Raw genomic sequence first — 18,529 nt, 5'->3', positions numbered from 1 at the left:
ACACTGGCTTTAGCCATTATATCCAGGACACCCTGGTTAAAAGGTGCCAGGAAGAGACAACCTGTTAACCCACTGGCATAGTTAATGCCATGGGAGGTTTGGATTTGGAAGCAATCCTGACTTTGAACTTCAGTTCCAGCACTTCTTAGCAGTGTGGCCTCTATCAGGTTACTTAGCTTCCTTCCCTAAAATGAGACTCCCAACAGTCCCCTCCTCAGAGATGGGAATGAACCAGTGGGAGTATACAGAGATTCAAAGCCCTGGGCGGCTGTAAGTTTGTAAAATCAGCAGGCAGGCTCTTCCAGGGCCCACTAACCTACTCCCCTACCCCAGTTGCTGCCACGCCCAGCTCTTCCAAGCCCAGGGTAAAGTCAAGGAATCATCACTTCCACCTTTCACTGAGTACTTGCCAGGTCTCAGGGGCCACATATTGCCCATTAACACCCAGTGTAGGTCTGAGCATGGTGGCTCATGCCTAAAATCCCAGCACTTTGGGAGGCCGAGGCGGGCAGATCACTTGAGGTCAGGAGTTCAAGACCTGCCTGGCCAACATGATGAAACCCTGTCTATACTAAAAATACAAAAATTAGCCAGGCGTAGTGGTGGGTACCTGTAATCCCAGCTACTCAGGAGACTGAGGCAGGAGAATTGCTTGAACCAGGGAGGTGGAGTTTGCAGTGAGTTGAGATCACACCACTGTACTCCAGCCTGAGTGACAGAGCAAGACTCCGTCTCAAACAAACAAAAAAAATGTGTAGGCCAGGCACAGTGGCTCACACTTGTAACCCCAGCACTTTGGGAGGCTGAGGAGGGAGGATTGCTTGAGCCCAGCAGTTCAAGTCTGCAGTGACTGATGATTGCACCATTGCGCTCCATCCTGGGCAACAGAGCAAGACCCCATCTCTTATTAAAAACAACAGTGTTGTACAATGAGTGTAAAACTCATTGAATAGAAGCAGAAACAGGCTTACAGAAGTGATATGACTTGCCCAGGGTCCCTCACCTAGGGTGATCCCAGATCTCTCTCCACAAAGCATGACCTGGCTGAAGGTTATACCTGGAGCCTACCTAGGACTCTCCCATGTGGGCTTCAGATGAGGTCCTCCAGGAAGAGTAGTGCTGGGGCACTGCAGAACCCAGCACTTTGTCTAGGGCAGGAGTCAGTGACCACAGAGTCCTCTGATCTGTGGCTCCTGCCAGACCACTGTCTCCAAGCTGGGTACCCCCAGAGGCTGTACACCAGGGCCTGGGATGGCAAGAAGTAGAGAAGGAATTGGGCCTGGAGCCAGCTGCTAGGCAGGAGCAGGTGGCATGTGTTCGCTGTATCTGTGTGTGTCTATAATGGGAAAACAGCTGCCCTGGCTCCCTGAATCTTAATGTTGGAAGAGAATGCCTGAGCTGCAGCCTCTTGACAGCTCCCTTTCTGACAGGTGGCTGCCCAGCATCTGTTGACACACCTCCAGGGTGGTGAGCTCATTTGCATCCAAACAGCATCCATTGATAGGACACTTTGGGATATACCTGCATATTTTTGCATTTGTGGTTAGAAAACTGTGTGAGGGCCCAAGGTCACAAGTTTACGGTCTCTGCATGGGGCACTCCCTACCCCTCCTGCTTTTACCAGCCCATCTGTCATAGGCCTCTGCCTTGCTCTCAGCTTGCAACTTGGAGCAGCTGGAGGCTTCTGAAATAGAAATAGCTCTAGCTTCATAGGGCTTCTTGGCTGCCCATCACAAAAGCAGATTCCTCAGTGGCCTCTTTTACCCACCACTCCACCTCCCACTACCCTCTCTTGGCCAGACCTTACATTGTTTAGTTGTCAATTGATTTAGAGGAAAGGCTAAGGAAAGTGGAATGGAAGCTTTGTGAGTGCAGTTACCCTATGTGCCCTGTATGTCACTGATCCACAGCACCCGGGACAAGGTGGCCCACAGCAGACGGTGGGTGAAGGATGGATGAAAGATGGTTGAAGAATGGATGAAGAATGGATGGATGGATGGGATGGATGGAGGAAGAGGGTAGATAAGTAGGTGGGTAGCTGGAGAGATAGATAGGTGGATGGATGGAGAGGAGGGTGGATGGGTGAATGGATGGATGGACAGTTGGATGAATGAATGGGAGGAGAGATTTCCCAATGGATTTGAGTGAGTCCTGGACTCCTGCATGTCCTCTGCCATCACTTTCTCCCAGGGATCAGCACTAGAGCAAGGATCACTAGCTTTGCAGACAATGGTACTTGTTAGTATTCTAAATAATACTAAAATAACTGCTTACATTTTCCCAGCAATTGACAAAGCACCTTTTTTTTCTTTTTTTTAAGAAATAGGGATCTTGTTATGTTTCCCAGGCTGAACTCAAACACCTGGGCTCAAGTGGTCTTCCTGCCTCAACCTCCCAGTTTGTCAAGTAGCTAGCACTACAGGCACATGACACCATGCCTGGTTACAAAGCACTCTCACTTACCCTCTCTTATTTGAACTTCATGATAGTTCTGTGAGATTATTCTCCCCCTTTTACAGATGAGGAAACTGAGACCAGGATGTTCTGTTCCTATGATTGGTTATGGTTCCATCCAGCAGCAAGGGGCTAGAATGGACTCTGTTTTCTTCACTACACCCCAGTTAGCCTGTCTTCTCCCAAGCATTTCTCTTGCCTTTTCGGCTGCTGAAATTTCTAAATCCGAGTTAGTCACTGAAACTGTACCTGCCTGCCTAATCAGTGCCACCCCTGCTGGGATCCTTTTGTTGGAGCCAACAGGGATTTGCTAGGGAGAATTCAAGGAGACAGGGAGCCTCCATATGTATCCCAGACATCTGAACAGATAAGGTTGAGCTCAGCCTACTCCTCAGGGAGCTTCAGGGAAGGAAGAGGTGTTACATTCCCCAACTCCCATCATCTCCCACCACTGTTCCCTCTCAGCCCCTGCGGAGGGTGAAGCGCTGGAAAGAGCAGAACTTGGAAGTCAAATTGTTGCCTACAAATTCTGTCTCTTGCCTGAACTAGCTGGGTAACCTCAGATAAATCACTTACCCTCTCTGGGCCTTGGTGTCTTCATCTGTGAAAAAGGGTATCTGGCATCCACTTCACAGAATTGTTGTAAGGTTCCAATAAGTGAACCACTTAGCACCATGTCTGGCTCATCTGGGCCCTCACTGAGTGTCTGCTGGCCCTGTTAGAAGCAACATGGGGAAAGAGGATGTGCAGACTGAATATCCCATAACTAGCCGGGCACAGTGACTCACACTGGTAATCCCAGAACTTTGGGAGGTGGATCACTTCAGGTGTGGAGTTCAAGACCAGCCTAGCCAACATGGTAAAAACCCCATCTCTACTTGAAATACAAAATTAGCTGTGCAAGGTAGCATGAGCCTGTAATCCCAGCTACTTGGGAAACTAAAGCAGGAGAATCACTTGAACCCAGGAGGTAGAGATTGCAGTGAGCCAAGATCATGCCATTGCACTCCAGCCTGGGCGACAGAGTGAGACTCCAAAATCCTCCAATGAGCATTTCCTTCAAGTATCATGTGGGCACTCAAAAAGTGTGGGATCTTGGAGTTTTTCAGATTAGGGACATTTGACCTGGGCCTTGGTTCAAATTCTTGCTCTATCACTTATCAACTGTGGTGCCTTAGGTAAATTCCTTAGCCTCCCTGAGCTATCATTTCCTCATTTCTATAGCAGAGATACCAAACTTAACATAGCATGAGTATTATAAGGCATTATTTCCCCAAATGTGGCATGCAAGGTGGTACATGAGGTGACCTTAGGGGGGACAACAGCAAAATATTGAAATTTTAACTGTGAAAGATGTTTTTTGTTTTGTTTTTGTTTTTGAGATGGTCTTGCTCTATTGCCAGGCTGGAGTGCAGTGGTGCAATATCGTCTCACTGCAACCTCCATCTCCTGGAATCAAGCCATTCACCTGCCTCAGCCTCCTGAGTAGCTGGGATTACAGGTGCGTGCCACCATGCCCAGCTGCCCAGCTAATTTTTGTATTTTTAGTAGAGACGAGGTTTTACCATGTTGGCCAGGATGGTCTCGATCTCTTGACCTCATGATTCGCCTGCCTCGGCCTTCCAAATTGCTGGGATTACTGATGTGAGCCACCATGCCCAACCAAGAGTTTGTTTTACATATACTAGAAAAAAAATATGAAAATTATATCAAGGCCGGGCACGGTGGCTCACACCTGTGATCCAAGCACTTTTGAGGCAGGCGGATCACCTGAGGTCAGGAGATCAAGACCCGCCTGACCAACATGGTGAAACCCTGTCTTAAAAAAAAAGTGATATCAAAACATTATTTTTTAGAACAATGCTAACTTTTATCCTTATTGATATTTAAGGGGGAAATTGGGCAGTTGAAACAAGTGTGTTGAGTAAATAGGGGTCCAGGCAGCATGCAAACAGAGCAGGAATTGAGAAGGGGATCTGGGAATGGAGTTTGCTTAACTCTATGAAATAATAGAAAAGAATGCAAATAACTCTATGAAATAATAGAAAAGAATGCAAATAACTCTATGAAATAATAGAAAAAAAGCCAAGTGCAATACCTGACTCTAGACTAAATCCTGGACTGTAAGGAAAGAAATGCTGTAAAGGACATTATTGTGTCCACTGCAGAATTAGAATACAGATGATAGACGAGATAACAGTGTGGTATCCATGTTAAATTCGCCAAAGTTGACAACTGCACTGTGCTTATGTAAGAGAATATCTGTCCTTAGGAAATGCACACTGAGGTATCTAAGGATAAAGGGCTGTGATGTATGCAACTTACCTTTAAATGGTGCAGAAACGTGTGTGTGTATATATACAATGCAGAGAGAAATCAACCAAGCACATTGGAGTAGTGGGAGAAACTGGGTAACAAGCATTTTCTGTAACTGTTTTTATTTTTGCAACTTATGTAAGTTTAATGTTATTTTCAAATAGTAAAAATGTAAGCAGTACAGGTCAAGTCCACAGCCCAGGGCCCAGCCATGGAAGCCACTTAGTGAACTCTCCGGCTTTCTCCCCTTCTCTCCTGGCCAGTGTGGAGACAGTGAATGACGGGCAGTTTCACAGTGTGGAGCTGGTGATGTTAAACCAGTCCTTGAACCTGGTAGTGGACAAAGGAACCCCCAAGAGCCTGGGGAAGCTCCAGAAGCAGCCAGCAGTGGGCATCAACAGCCCCCTCTACCTTGGAGGTAATGCCCTCTTTCCCTACCACCTCCAGCACCTCCACCTCCCACCAGCCCTCTGTGCACCAGTACAAACCCAGGCCACTGCCAAAGCCAATCAGGGAAAGCTTCCTGGAGCAAGGGACAACCTCTTGCTCCAAGCTAATCTCTAAAAGGGTGAACAGGCATTAGCCAGGCTATGGGGAAAAGATTATTTTGGACAAAGATTGCTTGGAAAGGGGAGAGAGCAGGACTCCTTCTGGAGACTACAAGTTGTGAGGGGGAGGGGACACAGCGGGAGGCAGGAGATGGAAGCAGGGTCTAGGCTCTGCTAAAGTCTGCCAGCTTCAGGTCATATTCCCTCTGCTCTGCCACCTCCTCAAACCCTGAGAGGTTCAATTAATGAATGTATAGAAGAACAAGTTTGAGATTAAAATCAAAGGCCAAAAATGGAAGTAAGCCAGATGCCGTGGCTCACACCTGTAATCCCAACACTTGGGGAGCCCAAGGTGGGAGGATTGCTTGAGTCCAGGAGTTGGAGAGCAGCCTAGGCCACATAGTGAGACCTCATCTCTACAAAATATTTAAATTATCTGGGCATCATAGCGAGCACCTGTAGTCCTAGCTACTTGAGAGGGTGAGGTGGGAGGATCGCTTGAGCCCAGGAGGTTGAGACTGTAGTGAGCTATGATTGTGCCACTACCCTCCAACTTGGGTGACAGAGTGAGACCTTGTCTTTTAAAAAAAAAAAAAAAGTCATCAGTTTGGCAGAATCTGGGCCTGAAAGGCAGCCACTGCACCAATAGTTCTCAAAGGGTTAACTGTAAAAAATGCTACCAGAACCAGTCCTTCAGTCCCAAGATTCCTGAGACTTCACCCACAGAGTCCACCTGCAGATACTGGCACAGGCCTAGAAGAGGGCATTGTTAATGGGTGGTTCAGATGCAGGGAGGCCAGGGAAAGCTCTGGGCTGAGGGCAGCCCCAGAAGGACACCACTTCACCCTGGAGGAGGACCATGCCCCCACCCCACCAGCTCCAGGTACAGCCAGAATAGAACTGGGTGCCCTGCTTCCAGGCCAGTCTCAAGCTCTCAACTGTAGAAGGTGGGCAGAGAGTAGTGTAGAAGGGGAGAGAAAACACAAATCAGGCTTTATTGAAAAGCAAATTAGGTCTTTACTAACAGCCTTTTGAAGACCCTGAGAAGAGGGGTACACAGCACAGAAGGCAGCAAACTGGTCTAAAAACACTGAACCCCAAAGTCTCATTGATCAAGCCGCTCCCCCAAACCTTATCTTCTCTCCGCAGCTGTAGCTCGCCTGCCCTGGGTTCTCTTGCGAGGCCTGGATCAGAGGGCTGAGGGGCCTGGTGGGGACGACAGGTTATTTGGTGCACTTGTCTATGGGGGCGGACCCCTCAGTTCAGCCAGTGGGGTCATAGCGCAGAGGGCAACCAGATCATCTTATTTTTTCTAGGGAAGCCAGAGATACAAATTTTTATGGGGAATTTTCTAATATTGCTATTAGCAACAAATTCACGTTTTTTAAGGAGTCCCAGTGCAGGACCAAGGATGCATGTCCCTATGTGGACAAGGTCCAAGGTTTTGGCCCGTTAACCTCCTTTGAACAACAGAGGCCCAGAGCTCTGAACATTTAGCTGTGAATGTGTGAAAAGTGCTTTCTCACTCTGAGGACAGCAGGGTGGCAGGGGAAGGTCTTCAGGCCACTGTCCTGGCTCCCCTCCCACAGGCATCCCCACCTCCACCGGCCTCTCCGCCTTGCGCCAGGGCACAGACAGGCCTCTAGGCGGCTTCCACGGCTGTATCCACGAGGTGCGCATCAACAACGAGCTGCAGGATTTCAAGGCCCTCCCGCCGCAATCATTGGGAGTCTCACCAGGCTGCAAGTCCTGCACTGTGTGCAAGCATGGCCTGTGCCGCCCCGTGGAGAAGGACAGCGTGGTGTGCGAGTGCCACCCAGGCTGGACAGGCCCACTCTGCGACCAGGAGGCCCGGGACCCCTGCCTCAGCCACAGGTCAGTGTCCCGAAGCCCTGGGTATGTGCTTGGGCTCCCAGTGTGGCTCAGCCCCACCCCACCTGAGAAATAGACACCACTGGATTCTGGAGCAATCGCAGTCAGGCTGCAGATAGGTTCTATAGAAGTGTAACTGCTTAAGAATTCAAGAGGCTGAGCCTGCACCTCTGAGCAGCCAGTCCTGCTTACAGGAATCAGCATAAGAGGGCCTTGCCCAAAATACTTGTCTCTACCAGGTGGCCTTTAGAACCTAATTCGAAAAAGGCACCCATGTGGGCAGACTCAGCCTGTGCAAGGCACCAGGTGCATATAACCAAACACAGTCAAACCATATTTAATAGTGTAAGCAACTACTCATTCAGCAAAGATTTACTGAGTTCCTGCTACGTACCAGGCCTCAGGAGATCCAGTACTGTCAGTGTTAAGAAACTGGAATCAGCCAAAAATAACACCAGAGCCAACACTGGCAATGTGATTGTCTAAACACATTGCCACATCAGTCAGGAAATTATCTGAAATCAGGAATAAGGAAAGGGTTTGAGGTTCCTATGTTGCTCTTGAGCATGCACACGTGTGTGTGTGTGTGTGTATGTGTGTGTGACTCTGTAATATGGATCCCGGCCCTGCATGTCATCTCAATAGGGAGAGTGATGTATTGTGATTCAGAATATAGGCTTTACTGTCATTTTTTTCCACAGGTGAAATGTACTGCATAGGAGCAATAGGCAGAGTTGTGATGGAAATTTAGAGCAATACTGGGTGTAAAGCACTTAATTCCTGTTACATAGCCAGGGGTACCTGCTGGTAGCAGTGGGGTGGTAGAAATTCTTATTTAAGATGCTAAAGCAATTAAAATGTATAGCAAATGCCTAGATTCTTCCAAGCAGTTGGCTACATGAGGTGTGTGTGTAAATCAGCAAGCCAGCCTCTGGTGTGGCCACAGCTCACAGTGAACACTGGGTGACGCACTCGGGCTTCTGGCTGGTTGTCCAGGGGAACAGGGTGGTTAAGAGATGCTCAGCGTAGGAGATGGAGAAGGCTATTGGACTGCATGCAGCTCTGGCTTCCCTGGTCCCTGGCTGGTGGACAGAGGGAGTCCTCAGCAGCACCAACCCTGGTCTGGCGCTCCCTTCCCATCCTCCCCTCTGCCCCCAGCTGCAACCATGGAAAATGTGTGGCAACCGGGACCTCATACATGTGCAAGTGTACCGAGGGCTATGGAGGGGCCTTGTGTGACCACAAGAATGACTCCACCAACGCCTGCTCAGCCTTCAAGTGTCACCATGGGCAGTGCCACATCTCGGACCGAGGGGAGCCCTACTGCCTGTGCCAGCCCAGCTTTAGCGGGGAGCACTGCCAACAAGGTGGGTCTATGGTGCCTGTGGGAGGGAGGAAGCAGGGGTCAGAGTTGGACTTCACATCCAGATCACCTCACTTCCAGTTCTGGCTGTGCCACTTAAAGTCTAAATGATCTTGGTTCAGTCACTTTCTGAGCCTCAATTTGAAAACAGGGACAATACTACACCTTCCTGTATCAGTTATCTAGTGCTGCATAACGAGTTAGTTCCAAACCATAGCAGCTCAAAACCACAATAAACATTTTTTAGCTCACATTATTCCTGTGGGTTGGAAATTCAGCAAGAGCCTAGCTGGGATCTCTTGAGGTTGCATTTGACACAGCCGGGGCTGCAGTTCTCTGTAGGCTAACCCGAAGCAGCAGGATCTGCTTCCAATGTGCTGCACTCCCATGGCACTGGGTGTTGGTAGGAGGTCCCTGTTCTGCCCTGCATGAGTCCCTACATGGGCTGTAGAGGGTCCTCGCACCAGGGCAGCTGGCATATCCCAGAGTGAACAGTCCAGGAGAGAGCAAGCCACATGTCTTACATGACCTACAACTGGAAGTCACTCATGCCATCATTTCCACCACATTGCATTGGTTACATCAGTCAGTGAGGGAGGGGACCACGTAAAGGGTGTCAGTACCAGGAGATGGTAGTCACTGGGGGCCATCTTGGAGGCTGGCTACTGTGCTTCCTTATAGGGTTGTTGGGAGGAGTATGTAAGATGTAAAGTCGGAAGCAACTCTGTCACAATGAAGAAGGCCAAGCTCTCATTTAGAATCTGCATGACCTTGACCAGCCTGGTCAACATGGTGAAACCCTGTATCTACTAAAATTATAAAAATTGCCTGGGCATGGTGGCAGTCACCTGTAATCTTAGCTACTCGAGAGGCTGAGGCAGAAGAATCATCTGAACCCAGGAGTCAGAGGTTGCAGTCAGCCTAGATCAAACAGGGTGACAGAGTGAGACACTGTCTCAAAAAAAAAATATTCTGCATGACCCTGAGCAGCATACTCTGGTTCACTTCCTCATCCATATAGGGCCAGGAGTGGTGGGTCGTGCCTGGAATCCTAGCATTTTGGGAGGCCAAGGTACAAGGATCGCTTGAGCCCAGGAGCTTGAAGCTACAGTGAATGCACCACTGCACTGCAGCCCAGGTGACAGCATGAGACCCTGTCTCTGAGGAAAAAACAAAGTGCAGATGACTCATACCACCTCTGCACAGTGTTAAGTGAGGTCCTAATAAATAACGGATCAAAAGTTCAGATTCTTAAGCATGGACTTTTTAAAGATGAAACAAACAAGTGTAGAAAATGGTCCTCAGTGGACCTCTGCAAGGAGAACACATGAGCAGAATGGATGGCTCTTTTCTCCACTTTTCTAGCTATTGGCCTTGAGATGCCTTCAAAACTAATGCAAACCGTAGCCATTCAGAGTGGCCCCCTGACGTTGACTGGCACCATTGACATCGCTTGGGAGTCACAGAAATGCAGGCTTCCAGGCGCCACCCCAGCCCTTTCAAGTCAGAACCTGCATTTTGCAATGTTTCGCATATGTATCCAAGCTGAGGAGGTTGCTCCACAGCCTCCATCCAACCCTCCTGCCCTCACTGGGTCAGCTGAAGCCAGTTCTTTGGTCTGACCTAGTCATAATCATCCAATTACTTATCTTGGTTAGTGGCCTCTTTATCATATAATTGTGAGGTGAGCTCACCAAAGGAAAAATATATGAACATTAAAATAGTTGTCTCACCTTGAGGGTCTTTCTCTTGCATGGACACTGAGAAGCCTTGCTCCCTGCCACCAGGATCCCAGGCCTTCCACCCCATCCCTTGAGGACTCTTTCACATTTTATACCTACATGAAATAATAATATTCTTAACCAAAACTCATTTTTTAAATGTTATTAAGTAACTTATTGTGAAATAATTTCAGACTTCCAGGAAAGTCATCAGGACAGTATAAGCAGCTTAATCCCTTTACCCTCGTCATCAGCACATTGCCCCATCTGCACTCCCCTTCTCGCCCCATGTTGCACATGCTCATGCACACACTGTCATTAACCTCTTTCGAATCCTTTTAACAACCTCATAATTTTAAAGACTTTTAGCAACCCCTGAAGCTTTACAATGCATAAAGCCCTTTCTCCTTCACAGTCTCCTCTGGTGCTTGTAACAGCATGGGAGTTGCTGGAAGGACAGGTAAATAAATGTGTTACCATTTTTCAGACATGGAAACTTCGACTTGTCAAGGGTCATGGCTCCCTTCCTCAAGAACCCTGCTGTAGACATTCTCCCAATGTAGTAAGGACATAGACAAGTGGAAGTGAAAAGCTGGGTCAGGGTCCAGAGTGTTCAAGCAGATACAGGAGTGCCCTTTCCTGCCCTGCAGTTATTTCTAGGCCTTCTGGAAAAGCTCATCCCAAAGCCTCATTAACACCTGCTTCCTATTCATATATCAATTCCGGCAAAATTTCCCAGAGTAGCCTCCCTGGCCCCTGGGCCACGTCAAATGCCTTTTGCATACAAACGTCTTATAGCATACAAGAACATATACTGTATGTTTTTGTATGAACATCTTCCCTTTCTTTGTAGCATCCACCTGAGTTTCTCATTAAATATATTCACTTAAATAGTATCTAGACTCTAGGCAAGGGAGACAGACTACCAGGAGTGGTGGCGACTGGGGCAAACTGGGATTGCCTACCCCACCTAAAGCACTCAGCTTCAGCCATCACTGCAGTGCAGTGTTGCAGGCTCAGCTTTGCCAGACCTCCTGGTCTTCAAGGAAAAGAGAAATCTAAACTTGGAGGTGAAATCTCCTGCTTTTTGAATGTTGGCATTTAATTAATTTTTAGACATATGTAGGGCAATCAAAATTAGCCTGGGGACAGGATTTATCCCACAGTCTACCAGTTCGCCACATCTAGTTTTAGTTTTGACTTTAAGTTTCTTGCAGGAAGGGACCAAGCCTGCTTTTGTTATCATTATATTCTCAGAGCTTAGGTGTAAGCCTAGCAGAGAGCCTGGGACAGGAAAGGCATCTGTTTGTAAAATGGACAGGTGGACAGAGGGGAGGGGAGGCAGATGGATGAGTGAATATTCTCACTGTCTTCAGAGCACAAGTATTTCAGAACAGCCTACCTGAGAACTGCTCGTGGTCCCGCTGGCCACCTAGACCACCACTGTCCTTTTGTGCTCTCTGCAGAGAATCCATGCCTAGGACAGGTAGTCCGAGAGGTGATCCGCCGCCAGAAAGGTTATGCATCATGCGCAACAGCCTCCAAGGTGCCCATCATGGAATGTCACGGGGGCTGCGGGCCCCAGTGCTGCCAGCCCACCCGCAGCAAGCGTCGGAAATACGTCTTCCAGTGCACGGACGGCTCCTCATTCGTGGAAGAGGTGGAGAGACACTTAGAGTGCGGCTGCCTCGTGTGTTCCTAAGCCCTGCCACCTCTCAGACTCCAGCTTGGTGAGGCTGGAACAGCCATGTGGGACCCCTGGAGATTCAGCGTGAAGGAGACAAAGCTGGAGAGGAAGCTAAAGAAGAAGAGAATATTAAGTATATTGTAAAATAAACAAAAAATAGAACTTATTTTTATTATGGAAAGTGACTATTTTCATCTTTTATTATATAAATATATCACGTCATCTGAGTATATGTACCATATAGTGAGTTATTTTTGCCAAGTTTTGTGTTGTGTATTTGTTGTGTTTTTATAAACAGCTGTTTAAAAGTTTAAGAAAAAAAAAGACTAATAAAAATGCTTTAAAACAAAAGGATAAGAATAAAGAAAGATAGCCTGTCTGAGGAAGGAGGAAGATGTTTCATGTTTATGAAACGTGTCAGCAGTAAACCAAGACCTGCTCACTGAGATCAGAAAAAGGAATACGAGGAAGAGAGAGAAGGAAAGGATCTTTGTTTTTTAACTCCCTTTTCTCCCCCTCCCCTAAAAGTACCCAGCTTTTCAGAGTCCTGGATGTCAGTGCCCAAGATACCCAGTTCTTCCAGGAAAAGCTGCTAAGCCCTGGCCTTCTCAGTCTCACTGCAACTTTGCTGTCCCTGTCTGTCCCAGACTCCCCTGCAGTATCTGAACCCACTGGGGGACCCCTCTTCTCCTTCCTGGCTTACCTTGGCTTCCAATCAAGGACTGACTATTGAACTCCGCTGCAGCTTTTATTTGGGACTGTTACCAAATTTTTAAACAGCTGCTATTTTTCCTGCTCCTCCCCAGGAGAGGGGTCTTCCTAGAGGAGGCGAGGGAAGAGAGTATCATGCCGTGTCCTCGGGCCCCACATACTGGCCCCCTCCTCCTTCCAGGTAATTTTTAATTGGAATGTATCCCAGGAGAGAAGGTAGTCAGCCCTTCTGGGATGCAGAAGGCTGGGAGCCAAGCCTGCCCACAGCACTAGTAGATGTCCAATTCTGGAAGGTTCTTGGAGGCTCTTGCTGTAAGACGCCTCTGCCACCTGATCCTCCAGGTCACCATCATGATGACAGAGACCTTGCCCGTCTGCAACACTTTCCAATGCATATCCAAACTGTACCTTAATTTATCTGTGCAACCCCTGACTCCCTGGGAAGGATAAGGGAGTAGAGCCCCGTTCACTAAGAAGGAAGTTTAGGCCCTCACAGGCTCTGGAACTTGCCTGAAGCCACACACCAGATAAGTGGAGGAGCTGGATCGGAAGTCCAGACCCAAAGCTTGAGATTCTTTCTCCAGAGTGGGTGAGCACAGGTGATTCAGGTGGCTCAAATTCATCAGAGCAGCCCTGCCAGAAAAGGAAAGATGTTTTTCCTGTTCTTGTTCTGCCTTGCTCATTCTCATTCCTCTTCCTCCCTCCTCAGTATCTGGAAAGATTCTGGAGGGCAGGGATTATATATCTATGGACTGCAAGGGCAGCCCCTCTAGCCTCTGCCTCCATTACTGAAGGGGACTTCCCTGCCCGTTTCTTTCCATGTCTGTCCCTCCCTCACTTCCCATTTGCCCCCTTCTATCCCATCAGGTTAGCCACCTATCTTCCAGGGCTCAGCTGTTCACACCAACTCCCTGGCTCTCATCATCCATCCCTCCTTTCCCCAGGAGCCTCTACTATAGAAGTTTCATGGAGAAGAGTTTGGAAGTCATTGGACCTTTCAGCTCTCAGGGTCCCTAGAGGAGCCTAGTGGCTCTGTGAGGACCAATGGTGGGCCAGAGACTCAGGGAGTAAAGAAGGGAGAAAGAAAAGAAAGGAAGATAGGTGTAAGGAAGGAAGGAAGGAAGCAAGCAAGTTAGGGAGGGCGGGAACGGGGGGAGGGGGGCTAAAGAGAAGGGAGAGAGGGAGATAGTAGTAGAATTTATCTAAAAATATGTATGTAAATCTCCATTATGTTCCAGGTACTGTGCCTTATGATGGCTTTGTTTTTTGTTGTCATTTGAGACAGGGTCTTGCTCTGTCACCCAGGCTGAAGGAGAGTGGTTCAATCATAGCTCACTACAGTCTCAACCTCCTGGGCTCAAGAAATCTTCCTGCCTCAGTCTCCCAAAATGCTGGGATTACAGGTGTGAGCCACTATGCTCAGCCTATTTCAAATATTATTATATCAGATTTATTTAGTACTATATCAAATACCACTCTAATTGTGATATATATATATATATTCATTTAATTCTTGAAACAATCATGTAGTTAAAATACTATTAATTCATTTTATGGTTGAGTAGACTAAGACACAGCGAACTTGTGTCTTAAAAGAACTTGCCCAAGAGTGGATATCTAATAAACTGCGGCGCCAAGATCTGAGCCCAGGCTATCTGACTCCAGACCTTGCTCACCCAGCCACTAAACCATCCTGCTTCTCGTGGGAAACAGATATGTCTTGCCTTTGAGGATCCTACAGCCTATGACAAAAACAGTCATACAAATGTATAATTGCCTTAGTACAAAAGGACCTCTCGAATGGCAATATAAAGCAATGGAAATGGCTGTCCAGAAGAGGGAATTTCCAATCATGGGTCTTCAAGGCTGAACAGGAGTTTGCCAGAGCTAGGAAAGGGAATTGAACTTTCCTGGGAATGGCCTATTAAAAAGCAATGAGGAAACGGCAAGGCCTGGCTTGTTTGGGGAAGAGTCAATGTCTAGGATGCACGAGCATGGGAAGCACACTGAGGAGCAGAGAGAAATGGGGTAGGTGTGAAGGCAGGGTTTTGACCACAAAGAGCTATGCATACTAAACTAGGCCAAGGTGCCAGCAAGATTGTTCGAGGAAGGGAAGAGCAAGACAAGCTCTGCTTTAGGAAGAGCATAAAGACCTGAAAAAGGAGACAGAGCTGTCACCTAAAATGGATTTGAGAGCTCCCTGTGGTTTACTCTGTGCCAGCCACATGGATCACAAATGGTATGGCAGCATAGAAGCTCTGCCCTTGAAGAGGGTCCTGGGATCTGCCCAACACCCTTTCCAACCTCCCTCACCCCATCACTCCTCTCCCCCCAGGCAGATGGATCTGAGCTTTATCCCACCACCAATGTCCCTTTTAGCCTCTCCCCACCCAGCCGGGAGCCTACTCAGCCTGCCATCTCAAGAGCCCCAACAGGGTCACTGGCTTCCTGGGAGGACTCAACAAGCTGCCAGGTTTCCCTCTGCCTACCCAAGGAACCCAAGACCGCCCTCTGCCCATCACCCCGGGCCCAATCCTGAATCCGGCCCCCATCAACAAAGACAGCAAAAGGGCCAGTCCTGTCCCTCACAATTTTGAGCCTTCTCCCTCAAGTTTGGAACTGCCAAATGCAAGGACCATTATAAAAATTCTCCCAAACATGAAGTTCCTCTGACAAATGACAATTGAAACTCTCTTTCTCCTTGAGCAGTCACATTCTAGAAACAGGACATTCCATGGGGTAGGAAGAGTTCAGTTTGTAAATTCTCTCCTGAAAAGGTGTGTTTCTATGTTTGTGTGGGGGTGTACGTGGGCAGAAGAGGCCACTCAAGCTGTGTTCCCCCTGAGCAGGATTCAGGAAAGGGAAAAGAGGGTCTCTTTGACTCAACCAAGGGGTCGTACGATGGCCAATGAAACTATGTATTTAAAAGCTCTTTGTAAAGTGTAAACTAAAAACCTTAAATGTAAGATGCTGTTGTCATTATTACTGCTGTTGTTGCTATTATAGACATGCCAAAAGGCCCTTGTTAGCAAGACGACTTTGCCTTTTCAGTCTCATAGCAAGGAACTAAAGTCTGATGCTTCAAAAAGCTGATAAGAGGGGCAAGAAAAGGGAGAACTCCCAAGCACTGAGAAAAAAAGCCCCAGGGTAATCTTCAGGAAAGGCCAGGACCAGGATTGATCTAACCTGGCCCTTCACCAGAGACAAAGCTGTGGCCAGACTGAACCCTAAGATCAAGCAGTTGCCCACTGCCTTTGCTGAGAGCAGAAGCCCATAGCAGCAAATGACCTGCCCCTCTCAGACTCGGGATACCAGATATCAGAGATGGAGGAGCCATAGGGCATTACTGGTAGGCAGGAAAACTGAGGGTTGAACACGTGGAAGAATGCAGTGATCACAGACCAAAGACACACAGGTAATTAACACCAGGTGTCTACCCAGGCCAAAGTTCTTCCTGCTACCCCAGAGTGGGTGCCCAGGCAGAGTGAAGCCTGGGTTAGACTCTCTAACACTTTCTTAATGGTCCAGAAGGTGTCCTCTGCCTCCCCCACAGCAGTCTCCTGGTGCAACCTCAGATGATGGGGAAGCTGGGGGCATAGTGTGGTTTGGTGGGATTTGTTCCCATTTTGTGGTGTGGGCTCAACAGTGCCAAAGGAAACACCAGGGAAAAGTTGGTGAGACATGCCAGCCAACAGGAATAGTAAAGGCATAATCGGGCGTTTGGCAAAGCTTGTTTTTCTAACTCAACGATAGATGAGTTAGAAATTTTTAAAGATGTTTTTTAAAACAATGTTATCGTGCCACTTCCCCAGTATGGAATAAGTAACATGCATTCCTTGTCAACGTACTGTCATATTTGGATGTCTTTAAAATAAATGGATGAGTCACAGAGGAACTATCAGATGCTCTTGTGACTACCGTAACTCAGCCCTGCTCCATGGTGTCTGCTTTATTTTTACCCCTGATTTTCAAACTCCCTAAAACAAAGATTACTTCATTCATGGGGTCTGGGGAGAGTCTGGTGTACAATTAGATGAAAGAATCAGTTTCTTGGATCATGAAGTGAGAAAAAATGGATCCAGAGTTCCCCAGAGCCATGGAAGAGAAGACTCAACACACAGCTTAGGGTCTGCAGAGGGTGTGGTCCGTATGGCCACAGACTGGGTGCCAAGGATCATGGGCGAGGAAGCCACTCCAGTTCAGAGGAAGAGAACACTCTATTGGTATGTGAAGGAAGATTCCTCCTTATAGGACTCCAATGCCTAACTAAATTTCTCCTTTATTGGTTCTTTCAACAAGTATTTATTGAGCATCTACTATGTGCCAGGTACTGTTCTAGGCATTGAGGACTCCAAAGATGATCAACACCAAGTCCTTGTTCTTCTGTAATTTAAACTTTAACTGAGGGGTTGTGTGTCAATCAACAAGTAAAGATAACACCAGATAATGATAAGTTTACTTCTACTAATAAAGGAGACATTCCAGAATAGCTGGGTGGGTGCTTCATACAGTGAGGTCAAGAAAGCTTCCCTAAAGAATTGCAACATGGGGTGGGGCAAATACTAAGAAATAGAAGGAGGAGGAATGGTGGCCCTGCAGCACTCACTAGATATCTGCCCAGTGTGGTTGTCATCCGAGGGAGGCGGGCAGCCTAAGCAACTTAGGAGGCCAGAGAGGATGGCCTAGGCAAGACAGCATGAGAGAGGCTAGAGAGGGGAGGGGCAAGCAGGCCCCTCAGTCTCTCAGCCCTGGGGCATCCTCAAGGGGCTCTGCACTTTTAGAAGGAGGATTGCTAAGGATCTGGAGGCTGCCACTGGCTAGCAACTCACCCTCACTTCCCTGGCAGATGGCTTTCCATCTGCCCTGTGGAGACTCCACTGAGAGAAAGACACTGGTAGGCAACAGATGCATCAGGTGCTAGAAAAGGGGCCAGACTCTGTGGCCCCCAGTCCATTGCTCCTTCTTCCCCCAGGTCTCCCTGAGCAAGACAAGGTTACACTGACTGGGGACACTGAGCCTCCAGCAAACATGCCTTTGACATAATTTCATGCATTTTACTGCACATTTATCTGAAATGGGCAGAGAGTAGATTCTGCGCTGACACATACTGTGTCAGACAGCCTGGGTGTTCCTGCTAGGAGGAGTTATTGCCAGGAAACCTAGTGTCCATCCCTCATGTTTACACCAGGAGCCCCTCCTCTCAGGTTTGAGACCTAGATGTATATCCCTCTATCTCAAATTCCCTGTTTTATCAATCTATAGCAGAGGTTCTCAACTGGGAGTGGTGTTACCCCCCACCCAGGAGACATTTGGCAATGTCTGCAGATATTTTTGGTGGTATAACTGGGGCACAGGGTGCTATTAGCGTCTAATGGTAGAGACCAGAGATATTGCTAAACATCCTACAATATACAGGATAACTCCTTGACAACAAAGGATTATCCTGCCCAAGATGTCCACAGTGCTAAGATTGAGAAACCCTGGCTTAGCCAAATCAGACCCTTTCTTGAATACCTGGATGGAATTACTCACAAGGAAGGAGCAGGTTGGTATGCTAAATATGCAACGAATAGTGACCTTTTTAGGGTGCCTGGGTTGGAATGCTGTTGATCTCTTATTATACTTAGAATATCATTGTTTTCTGTTGTTATTGGTTTTTTTTTTTTTTTTTTTTTTTTTTGAGATGGGGTTTCACTCTTGTTGCCCAGGTTGAAGTGCAATGGTGAGATCTCGGCTCACTGTAACCTCTCCCTCCAGGGTTCAAGCAATTCTCCTGCCTCAGCTTCCCAAATAGCTGGGATTACAGGTACCTGCTACCCTGCCCAGCTAATTTTTGTGTTTTTAGTAGAGACAGGGT

At 47.8% G+C, this 18,529-nt stretch overlaps 1 protein-coding gene and 1 long non-coding RNA gene across 13 annotated transcripts in view; one reads left to right on the top strand and one right to left on the bottom strand.

Moving 5' to 3' along the window:
* SLIT3 (slit guidance ligand 3) overlaps positions 1–16,599 on the top strand; it is a 641,188-nt gene extending 624,589 nt beyond the window's left edge. For all 3 annotated transcript variants that reach the window (XM_035292102.3, XM_035292104.3, XM_035292103.3), the window contains exons 33-36: positions 5,034–5,188; positions 6,908–7,193; positions 8,349–8,557; positions 11,741–16,599. In XM_035292102.3, coding sequence (XP_035147993.3) covers positions 5,034–5,188; positions 6,908–7,193; positions 8,349–8,557; positions 11,741–11,976 — 886 coding nt within the window. In that variant the 3' untranslated portion in view covers positions 11,977–16,599. The remainder of the gene's footprint in view (positions 1–5,033; positions 5,189–6,907; positions 7,194–8,348; positions 8,558–11,740) is intronic.
* Positions 6,317–18,529, bottom strand: part of LOC103789054 (uncharacterized) — a 94,509-nt gene continuing 82,296 nt past the window's right edge. For all 10 annotated transcript variants that reach the window (XR_013530809.1, XR_013530812.1, XR_013530813.1 and 7 more), the window contains 2 exons: positions 7,585–13,305; positions 6,317–6,630 (listed from right to left, as the gene is read on the bottom strand). This is a non-coding gene — a long non-coding RNA (uncharacterized LOC103789054). The remainder of the gene's footprint in view (positions 6,631–7,584; positions 13,306–18,529) is intronic.

Source organism: Callithrix jacchus, chromosome 2, assembly GCF_049354715.1.
Source record: "Callithrix jacchus isolate 240 chromosome 2, calJac240_pri, whole genome shotgun sequence".
In the NCBI taxonomy this organism is placed as follows: Eukaryota; Metazoa; Chordata; class Mammalia; order Primates; family Cebidae; genus Callithrix; species Callithrix jacchus.
The sequence above is the reverse complement of the archived record's forward strand: the minus strand, read 5'-3'. Positions and strand labels throughout refer to the sequence as shown.